Source organism: Pseudorca crassidens, chromosome 10, assembly GCF_039906515.1.
Source record: "Pseudorca crassidens isolate mPseCra1 chromosome 10, mPseCra1.hap1, whole genome shotgun sequence".
In the NCBI taxonomy this organism is placed as follows: Eukaryota; Metazoa; Chordata; class Mammalia; order Artiodactyla; family Delphinidae; genus Pseudorca; species Pseudorca crassidens.
Window position 1 is genome coordinate 92,957,566 of NC_090305.1, and position 16,313 is coordinate 92,973,878.

Here is a 16,313-nt window from a genome sequence, read left to right on the forward strand (position 1 = left end):
GAATTAATTCATAAAGACATGCTAAATAAGTTTTCTCCTCAGCCTTCCCACTGCCAGCCTATGACTGACCTTTACAGTAAGTCAGTTAGAAGTCATTCAACTTCATTCCAGTTCCTCAAATTTTGTCTCCCCTTTTCATCTCTGTTTTGGTGGATTAATGTCTTAGAAAAAAAAATTCTTTTGGCATCATTTTTTAGATGTTTATAAAGAACTTGAAGTAAATACTATGTAATCAATTATCGCCAGGATGTTGTACATCCTATTTTTTATTGTGATACTATTTTTCTCTGCTAATATTTAGAAGAAGTCAAGCTTTAGCTATTTTTTGCTTAACAAAATTTGTCAAGTAATCTAGAAAGCACAGTTTGGGAGATTATGGGTCATGGACTCAAATCTTCCACTTGTACACTAGATATGATTCCCTCTCACATTCAGGGACATTCTCTCTCTCTCTCTCTCTCTCTCTCTCCTTACCCCCTCCCTCTCCCTCACTTGTCTTTTTCATCTCTATTATCCCCTCTAATGCATCACTCCCACCATTGTACTTGCATACTGTTACTCCCATCATTAAAAAGCTGTCATTTTCTGACCTTACTTCCCCTCCGGCTACTGCCATATTTGACTTTTCTCCTTTATATCAAACCTCTTTTAAAACGTTGTCTATACGAGCTTGCTTTTTTCAATCTTTCTGGTCAATTCTGTTTTGAATCCATGCAACCAGGCTATTTTCCTACCATTTCATCAATACTGTTCTTAACAAGGTGACTAGTAGCCTCCACACTGTTTTATCCAGCGGTCAGTTCTCAGTCATCTTACTTAAAGTATCAGACTACTGATCACACAGTTCTTGATACACATTTCTCACTTGGCTACCAGGACATAGTATTTTTCAGGTTTTCCTTTAACATCTTGAGTCATTCCTTTTCAATTTCCTTTTCTAGTTCCTCTGAATCTTACCAATTTCCTAAATTTGGAATATCACAGGGAACTGTCCTCGAATTAAAATCTACAAGCTAATTCCCAAAATGATAACCCAGCTTAATTATCTATCTTAATCCCAAATCCAACTGCCAATTTATCTTCACTTACCAATTTACTTTATCATAACACTAACCTCCTAACTCTCACTCCCAGAACCTGCTCCTGCCACAGTAAATCCCCACTATATTAATGACAGCCTACACCGACACTTGCTCAAGCCAAATCCTTGTAGTCATTTTCACTCTTTTCCTTCTTTCAAACCCCATATCCCATTGTCCAACAAATGGACTCAGCGTCAAGATATGTAAAGAATCTAACCAGGGTCCCATAACTTCAATGACCAAACATTAGTTTAAACCATTACTGTCACTTTCCCAAAGTGTGTCTCTAGCACAGAGATACCCAACTAAGTTTATTTTGCCTCCTAGGGGACATAGGGCAATGTGTAGGGATATTTCTCGCGGTCACAACTGAAGGATCTACTAACATCTAGTAGGTAGAGGCCAAAGATGCTGCTAAATATCCTATAATGCACAGAACAGCCTCCCCACCTCACTCTGAATCCACTTACACATACATGCAACAAAATATAATCCGGCCCAAAATGATAACAATATTGAAATTAAGAGACTCACCCATAGCCTCAAAAGTATGGGCCTCAATTCCATCTTTGTCTCCCTTCTAGAAGCTTGAGTGTTCCTATTAAATTGTAGATGAGTTTTTTGCCTCTGTTATGCAAATCCTCTAAAGGCTCCTCAGTTTGGTGTTGTTTTATTTGCTCAGTATTCACACTGATGTACACCTGGAAGAAAGTAAGGGTTCAATACTAATTAAATGGTTTTGAATAAAATACTGAATAAACAATTAGTATATTTTTATGTTAAAGGTTTCTACATCTGTCCAAAGTAGTGCTCACTTCTTTTTCCAAATGACATTAAGTATCATACTGTTCAAGCTATTATCTAAAAAGCTACTAATAAATGGCCTAAATATTTCCAACCCTACACATAATCTATTAAAAAAGTTAATAATATTGGCGAAACTTCTGTCCTGACTAGTTGAAGTAGAATTTATCACACAAACATCGTACCAATATCAATCACAAATAATGTAAAAATATTTTAAAAATAAAAATCTCAAGCAGAAATTTTGGTGTTCTCACAGTGCCAGAAAGAAAAAAGTGGGGCTCATAATCAACCAAATAGAATGAGGCCAGCTAAACAATTCAATCTGGAATCAAGACACCTCAGGGATTATGCCCTTAGTAATAAAAGCAGAGCAAAATTGACCAGGACTTAAAATCAATGACTTCAGACTCAATTTGTATCAATTCCTGACTAGATTCTGCTCTTTTTCAATTGCCTGCTTAAAAACTAAGTCTTCTTGGGAAAAATACAACAAAATGAAAATATTTACATTTTGAGCCACAGTGCCTGACATTTCATAAAATGTTACCAAGAATAGCTGGAGCCAGGACCAAATGACCAAAACCCAGGGAAATATCAGATAACAGCAACAAGTCATGGCTGATAGAAGCTATCACACAAGGGTTTTAAAATAATTGTGATTAGTATGTTTTTTTAAAAGATGACAAGATGGAGAATTTCAGAAGAGAAATGGCATGTATTAAACATCAGTTGGAAGTTCTAGAAGTGAAAAATACAAAGGCTAAAATTAAGAACAAAATAGACTGATTAACAGCAGCTTAGATATGGTAGAGAAGAAGATTAGTAAAGAGGAAGATATGTGAATACAAGATATCCAATATGGAGAGGAAATGCAATAGGAAAGACAAAAAAGAACACAAAGAATATATTGTCGATGGTGAATAGGTCTAACATACATGAAATTGTGGTTCCCAAAGGGGCAGAGAAGGGATGTGGGATGACCAGTTTGAAGAAAGATGTTCCAGAGAGCTCAGAAAAACTGAAAATGACATCAACCATCTATTCAGGAAATCATATGAGCCTTAATTAGGATAAACACAAAGGAAAGTTTAAATAAGCACATAGTAGTGAAAACAAAGGAAAGAAAAATCATCCCAATTAAAAAAAAACAACACATTATCTTCAAAAGAATAACAATGACAATGACAGTTGACATAACAACAGAATTAAGGGAATCACGAAGACAGTGGAATGACATTTTTAATGGTCTGAAAGACAATAACCAATAAAATTCTACTCCCAGCAAAATATCCTCTCAAATGAGGACAAAACAGAGATGCTTTCACCAAACAAAACCTCGGAGAACCTATCACTCAAATCTGCACTAAAAGAAATACTAATGAAACTCCTATAAACAGAAGTAATGTGGTCACAGGTTGGAGAAGAAATTAAAAGCAATGGGAAGAGTTAATATGTTGATACGAGGCTAATTTGAGATTCTGAGGAATTAGGAAGAGGACCAAATTTTAGAAGTTTTTATTTCTAGTCTTCACAAGTTAACTAATGAGAGAAAATATCAGAGACTTTCATCACCTGTTTTAAGTGCTATTTATACACTAGTTTACTTTATATCAGTATCTTAATAACATTTCCAATAATGTCATAGACAAATGAAGGCAGAATCACATGTTGTACAGAGGGAGAAAGACTTGATGATTTTTCTTAACATTCGTCAATCTTCTGAGAGGAGTTGATAATTCAGAACCACCTGAGCAGTTATTATTCTGAACAATGACCGTGAAAGATTATCACTCACAGATGGAGATTTCAACTGAGTTAAAAGTACAAGAGAAACAAACAAAAAGTGACCAAAAGTAATATTTTCTGGATGCTCAGGAAAGACTAATTACATGATGGATTGCCATCCCTGGCTTGTAAAAATGTAGCTGGGGATCATGATATGTAATAGAGTGTTTGGCCATTGATACAGGGAACAAGGCACACTTACGTTTAAAGAAATCATGCTTAACAGTTCTGAGAGAAACTTTGTTACTAGTTTTCATGTCTCCTGAGGTGCTCTTAACTAAAGATGGGTTCTGGAAATATCATTGTCTATTCTGACAAGGTGAATCTGAGTAAGGCTATTCATCAAAAGCATTATATATTTTATTAAGCCTTTCCTTGTACTTCTTAAGGATAGGATTGTTAGATCAAGCTGTTTTCGTGTGATCTGAATCTCACTGAAACAGACTGAAAAGAGTAAATATTAAAATTCTGTAATTTTATGAACTCTCCATTAACGCATGTCATTCAAACTTAGAATAACCTTCAAAAAGTGGTCGGTCCTCTTCACACTAGAAGCTGAATGGAAAAGATGTCTCCCTATTCTGTATATAAATATTCACTACCCCCATCATTTCCTTTATGTCTTTCTTTTATTATTATTGAAAATTAGAAACACACAGAAAAGTAGAGAAAACAGTACCAGGAACACCTATGTACTCATCAATCAGGGTTGATAATCATCAACTCATATCCAACTTTGTTTCACCTATACCCTCACCTACTTCCCCAACATCCACCTCAAATATCTAGAGGCAAATCATAAACATCATAATTTCTTCTATAAATATTTCAGAATGTATTTTTAAATGACAAGGGGATCTTTTCAACATAACAATAAACCAGTTTTCCTATCTTAAAAAAAATTAACAGGGGCTTCCCTGGTGGCGCAGGGGTTGAGAGTCCGCCTGACGATTCAGGGGACACGGGTTCGTGCCCTGGTCCGGGAAGATCCCACATGCCGCGGAGCGGCTGGGCCCGTGAGCCATGGTCGCTGAGCCTGCGCGACTGGAGCCTGTGCTCCGCAACGGGAGAGGCCACAAGAGGGAGAGCCCAGCGTACCACAAAAAAAAAAAAAAAAAAAAAGATACAGCAGTAGAATGCATAAACAGGCGTTTTGGATTACACACAAACCATTAAGCCACTTTCAGTTTCTCGTGAAACCTCCACAAGTTACAGGATATGTCCGAAGAATGTAACAGTTCCATTGTTTAAATTTACATCTCAATTCAGACTTAAACAGAATGGATTTGTATGAAGAGATAAATCTCTCTAGAAAAGACTGTTCCTTGAGAATCATCAGCTCTAGATGATCTAAGATTCACATTTCAAAATAATTTATCAGAAATTTATTCCAATGTTGTCACAGCCTATAAAATACTCTCAACGGTTCCATAACAATTGCATCAACAGAAAGATCTTTGCAAAAATAAAAAAAATATCAAAAAGCATCTGCGATTTTACATTTGCCACGTGCAACCGATGTCAATCACTTAAAAATAAAATTGCTAAAACATAAATTCTGATGACCTAATAAATTTATAGAAAAGTGAGAAAAATCTTATGATCAATCAAGATATAACTTTAATAAAGTATTATTTAATGTATATATAAAATTGAATCAAAAATATATTTTTGCAATTTGTATGTTTATGTTGTTACTCATGTAACATTATTACCCTGTTACATTTTGTAGGTAATATATTATTATTTTTTTTTTTGTCCCTTGCATCGGCAGACAGACTCTCAACCACTGTGCCACCAGGGAAGCCCCGGTAATATATTATTTTTAAAGCAAAGTAATTTCAAAGAAAAACACCCCGCATTTTTATTTCATACTGTGACCCAAAAACTATGTAGCTGGCCCTAAAAACATCTAAAGCTTACATTCTGACTACCACCAACACCAAGCTTCATATTCTCCACGTTTCACTCCTGTTTTACTCTCCAACACTTCTTTCCAGCTAAATGGCTGCCTTGCCTCAACAAACCATTCTTCTTCTTTGCACAGATTCTTTGTAAATGCTCTTGCCTGCATAGTGAATAAAGTTACTTCTCCCTGCCTATTATGTTTACTTAGCTAACTCCTATTTGCCTTTTACTGTCAGCTAAAGCAACCCTTTCCCAATAAACTGATCCCTCAGGATTCACTATTTTAATAGAATCATTTACTTCTAATACATGGCACTTATCACATTTGTAACTATGTATTTCTGAGTATGATTTGATTAACATCAGCCTCTCATTTTATTCTTAAATCTCTGTGAAGGCAAGCACCACATCATTTTTATTTGGTGCTTTTTTTGTTTTCCTTCTCCTTCCGTTGTATTTCCGATACTTAGCAGACAGCTGGAATTTGGTAGTTGCTCAATAAATATTAGTTAATGAATGAATGAACTAGTGAGAACATGTAAACATTATAATGAATTATAAATGCTTCTTATTCATGACGTTTTAGTCATTATTACTATACTACTGACAAACTGTATATAGGGAATGATTTGTCTAATGTTGCCACTTTGTGGTGCCATAAATGGAAGGAGAGGCTTTCATTTTTAATGTTTGAAAATGATTTTAACTGCATGATCCAAAACTTTAAATCACAGCAATTTTGCTCTACCAGCACAACCATTTAGCCAACTCATCCTCCCATAAGTGTAAATAAGATATTAGCGATATATTTTTTTCAAGGATACTACAAGAAGGAAAATATTCTCTAGTCTTAAAATGTGTTATTGAAACCCTGGTTAGTATTTATTCTTTCTTTGTGGGAGACGTCTGAAGGCGGCTTGGAATTAAGAATGGACTTAGTCCACAAAATCATTCTTTAAACTTTTCCCCAGAAATAATTAGAATAAAAAGTACACGTGTCTAATATAATAAGGTAAAGAGTATCTTTAAAATATGAAAATATGAAGACATAGATACAATCTGATGTAGATTTAGATTTTCTTCATTATATTCAGAAATAAAATATGTGCTTTTATTTTTCCATGACTCTTTTATCAATATGTACCTTAAAGTCCAAGATTTTTATTTCCTACTTTTTGTTTATTAAGGAAACAATCACAAATTTTAAAATGTTGGAATAATACTTAAACATTCTATTGATAAAATACAGTGGCACACTCATCCATATGAACATATAAATTCAACCTCAATGCTACTTTGATTTCTTGAGCAGCACAAAGAAGCCAGAAGGAAAGTAAAGCTTTTAGCCTATATCCTAGAGGGTAAAACTTTATCTTATGAGTGATCTTTAGAGAAAGAGATTTTCCAGGGTCCTCATTTCATTTTGTTTTGAAACTTCTTTATGGATGATACTTGCTTTCACTATAATTTTCCAAAATCCCTAATTCTTAAATGTAAATCCCTTAAAACATACTTTATTTTGCTAAGATAGTGCATATCTAAATCCAAATGTATGTCCAGGGTTTTTTTTGTGTGTGTGCTTACTGAGTTGCCATCTTAGTCCTCTAAAATCAAAACTATGTATTTTGTTATAAAAAATGTAGTCAAAAATGATATCACTATGAGTCTCTTTTAACCACAGAAATATAGGACTCACAAGTCCAGCTGGAACACTGTTTGGAATTATCCTTTGAAATGGGTCAGTGACATGACATGACTTGTAGAGCAAGGGCTGATATTGTGACTCATATTTCTAGAGAGAAATTTTTTTATGATGGATGTGTAATTCTAAAATTGTAAAATCTCGATGAAAAAAGTTACCTCTTTCCTATTCGTGCTGCACCTTTATCTAAAATAGAAAGTTTTTATCACTGCTATGTCAGAAATAGAATAAATATGTTGTATTCACATTTTCAAATATAAGCTTATGATTATAAATCTCGATATAATATAAACTAATGTAGTTATGATCTTAGGGATGCAATTTGTCTCATAGTATATGAAATTAACATAGAATATTTACAGCTGTAACCATTGTGTGGATTGTAATATTGTGGCTGGAATTTCAGAATAAAATAAAAATGGTGTGGTGCATTCTCTACGTAGGGACTGCTGTCTTTTGAGGTCCACAGTTTTCTATGAGCTACTTATTTTTATATTAAGTATAAATGAAAGTATGTCTTGAATTTTCTTACAAGTAATAGCCTACGTTGATTAATGCAGAAATATTTGAAAAGTGGGAATATAATTTTTCATATTGTATAGTAGAGCTTCATGTTGTATTTATATAATTTCAAAGAATGGCAAAACCATTCAAAATATATATTTTATAGCCATATGCTAGCATTTGATAAACTTTTATAATAATAATATTTTTTCTCAACAGAGAGGACTGTTATTACCGTGCCACCTTCCAAAATGGATGTTACAGTTGGCGAGAGTATAGTCCTACCCTGCCAGGTGTCCCATGACCCCTCCATTGACGTTGTATTTCTATGGTCTTTCAATGGAGATGTCATAGACTTAAAAAAAGGAGTGGCTCATTTTGAGAGGATTGGAGGAGTAAGTTGCTGAAATTTTTAAGTGCTTAATAAAATGAATCAAGTCTTTTACATGAATCAACATCTTTCATAATTATTCTCCCCATATTGATTTGCATGGATAGTCACTGTCTGTTTATGAAGTTGCATCTGTTTTTGTTTTGTGTTATTTTGTTTTATGTCTTTCCTAGAAATGCTTGTGTTCTGGATGCAATTATAATAAAGTGGATAATAAAAAGGATCAAATATGAGAAACTATAATGATACTAGTATATCTCCTAATTTCAGAGCTGCCTTATATTTAGTATTTATCCAGCTGTAAAAAAAAAAAAAAAAAAAAAAGGGACCTGCTGGGTATGATTATGTTTTTATACCTTTTTCCCTATCTATCTGCAGGGATCTGTTGGGGATTTGATGATAAGGAATATTCAGTTAAATCATTCAGGAAAATATCTATGCACAGTAAAAACAACTCTCGAAAGTTTATCTGCTGAAGTTGATATTATTGTGAGGGGTAAGCATAAATGGTGAAAATGAATGAGTACACAGTTTATTCACAATCAAAAATGTTAATATGTATTGATACATGGTAGATCTTCGAGTAACCACATTATGATAAAAAAGTGAGATAAATAGTACAGATTTTTTTATTTTTTAAACTCTAAGACTCCAGGGTACGGGTGTAGATATGGAAATTGAAATGAGTGGGTTCTGTCTCTTTATAAGGAATGGTCAGACTTAGCAAGCAGTGTCGGTCCCTAAAATTTAGATATGCTTTCTATTCATAATAAACCATTCTTGTCAGAGCAGGGTCAAAGTCACATGTTCCTGAAGGTCTCCATATCAGATGCATTTATTTGAGTTAGCTTTCAAGAGAGAATGGACAAGAACGGTTCTCAATTTTTGAGGTTAACTCCCTATCGGATGATATTCAACCATCCCATGACTGGCATTTTCTAATCTTCAAGGGAAGCATTTCTAAATTAATCTCTCACCATGTAAGTTGAATTAATAGGGACTTATCTCAAATAATGTGCTAAAATATATTATGTTCAATATTTTATTTTCTAAGCATAACAGATTAGACTATCCCTGTCCCAAATCCATGAATTTAATAATTTCCAATATATTCATCATAAAACATATTTTTCAAGGTCCCCCAGGTCCCCCAGAAGATGTAAGAGTGGAACACATTTCCAGTACTACTTCTCAACTAAGCTGGAGACCAGGCTCAGATAATAACAGTCCCATTCAAATATTTAGTATTCAGGCTCGGACACCATTTTCTGTGGGTTGGCAGGCTGTTTCTACAGGTAAGTGACACAAGTAGTTTTGAATAATTTTCTAAAACAGATGGTGTGTTTGTTTAATTGAATAACTGATTGTTTTTAACTAGTGCCAATTTAGGGGCCTGAAGCATCCCCTTCTTTTCAGTTCCAGAAATTCTCAATGGTAAGACATACAATGCAACAGTGGTTGGTTTGAGTCCTTGGGTGGAATATGAGTTTCGTGTTGTTGCCGGGAATAGCATTGGGATTGGAGAACCAAGTAAACCATCAGAAGTGTTAAGAACCAAAGCATCAGGTAAGAAATCAATGTCTTCTAAAGATGTGGAAGACCTTTTAAAGTATAGTTCCTAAAGAAAATAAGTGAGAAGGGTAGTATTTTTGGTCCAAAATCAGAGGCAGTAAATCAGTGGCTCTTATTTTCCATTTGTATGTGCACAGAGCAAGGTGTATTTTCTCCCAAAAAGTGAATTCAAAAAGAGACGATTATAGTTAAGCAGGCATGTCAAAAATTAGAATTTTTCAAAAGCTGTCCTCTCATCTCATCTATTTTCTAGCCAAAATCCATTCAAGAATCTGTAGATTTGTAAATGCAAATGAGTTTCATTAAATGTTGTAGCCAAGAATTAACTGAGACTCTGATGGTGCAGCCAGCCACACATTTCCATCTATTTCTCAACTCTGACCTAGCTGCAGCTTCATTGAGCGATAGTATAAATTTTTCCACAGGCAAATGAGGTAAATTTTAAACTCATTTAACAGAAGTGCTAATTGAGCATCAACTGGTTCACTGAACAGCAGAATACAAGTGGAACCTGTATCAGAAATCACACCTTCTTAAGCTCTTTTCAATGGATCCTTTGTTCCACTCTTAAACTTTCACATCCAAGGTGACATTTGATCTGAGCAATGCATGTATCCAACAAAGTTCACATTCTTATCCAGTCACCTATGGAGGATCACTGATGCTGCTGGCTTAGTTTAACAAGAACAAACTATTTCAACAGTGTGTGCAACTGTCAGATGTCAATAAATCATTTTTTTTAAACTAAAGGTAATGCTAATCATTTTATTATAGGATTATGGCTGGAAAACAGCATATTTGGTAGTGATATCTTAAATCATTCTAAAAGTTTAGAGCTGAGAGGAGGGTCCTCACTTTGATAAGAGGAAGAAAAGGAAGACCAGGATGTTAGTTGATTGTTTTGGACAAAGTCAGGATTTGAACCCAGACATCCAGACTTAGGCACCAGCATTCACCATAACAGTGGGCCTTAACCTAAATGAGATAAAGACTGACATAAGGAAATGTCTAAATATAGAAATTCCCAGGCCCTACCACAGACCAACTGGATAAGAATCTAGAAGGGTGGTCCATGACTCTGGATATTAGCTTCAATTTCAGATTGTTTGTTTACAGCTGATTTATATTATGATAGTTTTGGGCAGGGTTGATGTTAATTCTAAAGTTTTTACAGTAAAGTTTTTATGTCACCTTCTGTTAACCATGGACGCTCTCATTTCAGTAGCATAATGAGACTTGGTATTCATAATGATTTCCCTGAGGCTCCAAATCATACTGAAGTGAGAGGTTGTGAGGTTTTGTTTGTTTGTTTGTTTGTTTGCTGCTATCATCAAAGACAGTTCTTCTCAATATGGCTTTAGGATGCGTATGGCTCATTTGAAAACTGAAGAAAAGAGGGAGCTTTATTACCCAGAATATTGGAAACTTTTGCAAAGAGTTAAAGTATAATTTAAAATAATTTCCTTATGTATCTAAACTATTCAATTGTCCTGAAATATGTTACTGTAAACTGTCAAGTACGAGAAACCCTGCAACTGTAGAAGCTATTCCAATTCATGCTGCTTTTGGCCAAAGGCATTGGAAGGCTTAGAAGACAGGGTATAGGTTCAAGGCAATCTTTTAAATAAATTATGAAGATCAAAGCAGACAAAGTTAGGGTCAATCTGAATATGAAAGTAGATAACATCTGGTGTTATTACTTAAAAGAACAATGAGATTATTATATCACTGTATCATTTATAGAGTTAAATATGTATGAAATGGGAATAAATAAAATAAGTAGTCTAGATTTATCTGAATGGTATAAATGGTGGGAGAAAATCTTGGAATGAGTAATTAAACATTACATATTTTAATTAAAAAATGATCGATATAGATAATTTTATCTATATATAAAGTATACCCTGCAGATTTACCCATTATCACAGATTTAGCATACTTTTGCTATTATTGCAGGGAAAAGAATACTTTTTAACACTGCAACATGTATAAAGTTTCATTCTGATTATATACTATGATACTCTACTCATGCTCACAATTGGCATCGATTTTACAATTTGCCTTGAACTATTTATGTTTCATTACACTAGTCCTCACAAGGGTATAGTTGAAGGACATATTTTTTCCTAATTTGTAAAAATGATCAGTGTCTGGAATATTCTACCACTGAGACTTAGGGTCCTAGAGTTAAACCCAGGGAATCCTCTCAATCATATCCTTGATCAGAGAATATTTTACTTTGATTGTGAAAAATTAGAGGAAAAGTCCTGTTCTGTACTGAGAGATTTGAGATTCAAACAAAGAGTTATAAAACAAGAATTTTAAAAATTTATATATCTTTAAGGATTCATTTTTAAATGTTAAAATATCCTGATGGCTAACAAAAAGAAAAATTATTTTAGTTTATTTATTGAAAAAAAATTAATTGACTGCCTAAGTAACTTGTTTACAGCACAACTGTATAATTAGGCACTAAATCAGCAATGTCGCAGTTACCATCTGAATGGAACATCATTTTGCCAATTAGTAGATGATGCATAATAATGTCAAATATACGATGTTAGTCGATTTTTAATTAATTTTGGAGCCAGGGTGCTCTTGTATCAAACACAACTGTGTCCTCTCTCCTAGAAATTTGGATATGTGTAAACATAATTTATGTTCATTAAAAATGCAAGACTCTCTCATAATGTGTCTGCGTGAGATTTTGAAAGGTGAAATCCAAAAACAAAATTCTTCCCAATGAAGAGGTACTTTAGTAATTGCCATCCTATGTTTCTCTTGGTTGCTTTAGTCCCTGTCATGGCACCAACAAACATCAATGGAGGTGGAGGAAGTCGGTCTGAACTCGTTATTACGTGGGAGGTAATTTTCTATCCAACTGAGTTACTTTGAAGGAAAAAGATTTAGCTGGCAAAGAGGAATATTGAAAAACAAAAAAGAAGATTTATTTGATCACTATTGAGTATATAAAAATACGTGGTATGAGAGACTCCTGATGATGCATTATTTAAAAGAGGTATTGGAAACTTTTTGTATTTCTACTAAAGTTAAGAGAGTGTGACTAACTCAACACTATTTGCTTCCAAATATAAGAAACAGAAGTTCAATGTCTATTGAAGGTGGGTCAGTAGCATTTTTGTTATTAGTTAATGAACTAGAAATTATTTATTTATTACCTCTAGAACTATTCATGAGTAAGACTCAGCAGAGCACAGGTAGAAAATAATTTCCCTATCATTGTTCCTTAAATCCTTCCTTTGTTCTTCCCTGCATCTAGGTGAAAGCTTAGGCAGATGGGATAGCTTTTGTAGTCATTATTATTAAGTATCAACAGGTAGGTTCATTTTTATACTTAAAATTGTTTTCAACCTGGTTTATTATCATAAACTTTAGACTTTCAAGCAATCTAAAGTTTCTCATTTCTAGACACTCAGGCCTGCCTCAGCGGAGAAATGCTATAGTGTGAAAGGGAATGCATAGGCAGTTCTCCACCTTTTCTCCACTCTGCTATTCGATTTCTCCTTTCCCAAACTAGTTCCTCCAGAGTTGTAGTAAACTGGGATTGGGAGGAGAGGAAAAGGACAGAAAAAGTCCTGACTGCTGGTACATTTGTAATTTGACTTTGGTATACTCTAGGAATGGTAAATGACCAGACGTTGACATTTCATAGAGCAGTTTTTTTGTTTTGCTTTGTTTTTTGGTGGTTTTTGGTGGTGTGGCGACGGGGGCAGTGTCCAAAGAAGTGCCCAAACTTTTGTTTGTCGTTCCTTGGTGCAAGCTGCCAGAAGGTCTCCTCAGTTCCTGGAATCTGGTGGCCCATGGCCAGACTGTTCTGATAGAGGTTATCTCTCTCCTCTAGACGCTCTTTGTGGATACAGCATCATAAGGTTGCAACCCTATGATGACAGAGCAACCGTAACGTTGCTCATGGATAGCTCCCTACATGGTTTTCACATTTGCCCTCAGCAAACATGCACCTTTGCTCTATGTTCCATGGAAGTGCAGTGTGTCCCCACTTAGCCTCTCTTCACTCTGCCACAATACACTGTCCAGGTCTCTCTCCCCTTTGGAAGTTTCTCAGGCATTTGTCAGTTAAAAGAACCTGCATCCCCTAAATTACAGAGAATAAATATCATGTGTTTCTTTCTGAAGCCTCTTCACTTGGTTAGGCAAGGGGTAAGAAGTAGCCCCTTTGCTTTCCCCTGGGTGGAGGGGTAGGAATGCACAGCTTTTTCTACAACCGTCTCAAAAGAAATATCTTCCTACTAATCTCTCCCTAAACAAACCAACATTCCCTTTCTGTACATTTCTCTTGGGTTATAGGCTAAGTTTCGCCAGGTAGACTTATATATAAATGGTTTGATGTCTCTCTTTAGAATGCATGGCACTTCATACCTTTGTTATCAGCTTTGAGCCCCAGCTATAACTGATAAAAGAGCCTTGCCCTATTTCATTGGCCTGTGTACATGTTTCTGACACTGTGGCGATAATTTTCATAGCCAAAATATCCACTTCCGTGGACATTTTAATATCACACCTAAGAACATGATGGCTATGGATGTTTTAGTTAAAAATCATGATGTCTGATATGTTAGAGGGGATCTCATTGGGAGGCAGGGGTGGTTGCATCCCTCAGGAGATATTTACAATGTCTGAGGGCATGTCTGGTTGGTTACAACTAAGGCGAGAGGTTCATCTGGATAGAGGCTAGGATGCAGCTAAACATCCTACAATGCCCAGGACAGCGCCCCCACCCCCATGAGAAGAAATTATCTGCCCCCAGATGTAAAGAGTGCTGAGGTTTAGAAACCCTGTTGCAGAATAATAGGAATTCATTGCATCTGTAAATGATTTTACAGTAGTATAAGACCTTCTAATATGGTCCATTTTATTCCTCACAAAATCTACAAACAATAAATGTTAGAGAGGGTGTGGAAAAAAGGTAACCCTCTTGCACTGTTGGTGGGAATGTAAATTGATACAGCCACTATGGAGAACAGTATGGAGGTTCCTTAATAAAACTAAAAATAGAACTACCATGTGACCCAGCAATCCCACTACTGGGCATACACCCAAAGAAAACCATAATTCAAAAGACACATGCACCCCAATGTTCACTGCAGCACTATTTACAATAGCCAGGATATGGAAGCAACCTAAATGTCCATCAACTGAGGAATGGATAAAGAAGATGTGGTACATACATACAATGGAATATTACTCAGCCATAAAAAGGAACGAAATTGGGTCATTTGTAGAGACACGGATGGACCTGGAGACTATCATACAGAGTGAAGTAAGTCATAAAGAGAAAAATGAATATCATATGTTAACGCATATATGTGGAATCTGAAAAAATTGCTATAGACGATCTTATTTACAAAGCAGAAATAGAGACACAGGTGTAGACAACAAACGTATGGATACCAAGAGGGAAGGGGGGGCGGGATGAATTGGGAGATTGGGATTGACATATATACACTACTGATGCTGTGTATGAAATAGATAACTAATGAGAACCTACCGTATAGCACAGGAAACTCTACTCAGTGCTCTGTGGTAACCTAAATGGGAAGGAAATCCCAAAAAGAGGGGATGTATGTATACATACAGCTGATTCACTTTGCTGTACAGTAGAAACTAACACAACACTGTAAAGCAACTATACTCCAATAAAAAATTTTTAAAAAGAAACAAACAAAATTCTATTACAGATAGAGAAAAAGTAGTATTATTAAACCCTCTTCATATGAGAGAACACTGAGACACAGAGATGTTTTCTAAAGGTTGTAAACAACAGAGCCAGGAACCAGGTGCAGCTACTATAAAAGTTGTCCTTTCTTCTGGACGTCTAGTTTCACATATGCATTATGGGCCTAGCACAGTGCCTGGTATGTGGTGCGACCTCCTGAAGTACCTGTTGGATGAATGGATGTGCACAGAGAGAGATGTGGCTCACTTGTGGAGCACTTACAGGATTTTCAGTGCTGTGCTGGACATTTTGTGTCATTTACTCCTCATGACAATGCTAGCCGGTGGCAATGCCACGTTCAGAAAAGAAAATAGGCTTAGAAATGCAATATAGGTGGGCAGATAAGCATCTGACTACAGGACTCTCCATGCTTTTTTACTTTGTCCTAAATTAGAATTCCAATGGTCCGTATGCAAAGTCATGGTTTAGAGAGGCCAAGAGTTTTCCTGTATGTGCCTTGAGTAGTAAGTTAATCAAGTTATTCTTGTTTACCAAACACGTTTGCCACAGAAACACTGACTCTCAAGTAGTCTAAAACAGGATTGGTTTTGTGGGATGGTGAGTAGGTTATTTAGGTTTCAATATTCTTTGAAGGCCATATAAGCATTTCATCACCTGCCTAACTTCACCCCTTGTTTTTTCTCCTCCACGGTCAGAAATTACTAAAGGTTGGTAAATCACAGCTTTTACTCAGTCTATACGTGAGGAGAATGGGAAATTCTATGTATACTATTCTTAAATAGAGATGACGTGAATTACCAAAAAAAAAAAAAAATCTTTCCACGATTTATAATGTTCTTTTTAAAG

The 16,313-nt window shown here is 35.3% G+C and overlaps 1 protein-coding gene across 1 annotated transcript in view; it reads left to right on the forward strand.

Annotated features, from left to right (window-relative positions):
• CNTN6 (contactin 6) overlaps positions 1–16,313 on the forward strand; it is a 157,652-nt gene that overhangs the window by 123,010 nt on the left and 18,329 nt on the right. The window contains 5 exon segments of the mRNA XM_067755234.1: positions 8,008–8,183; positions 8,558–8,675; positions 9,316–9,474; positions 9,596–9,745; positions 12,546–12,616. Of these exon segments, the coding sequence (XP_067611335.1) occupies positions 8,008–8,183; positions 8,558–8,675; positions 9,316–9,474; positions 9,596–9,745; positions 12,546–12,616 (674 nt within the window).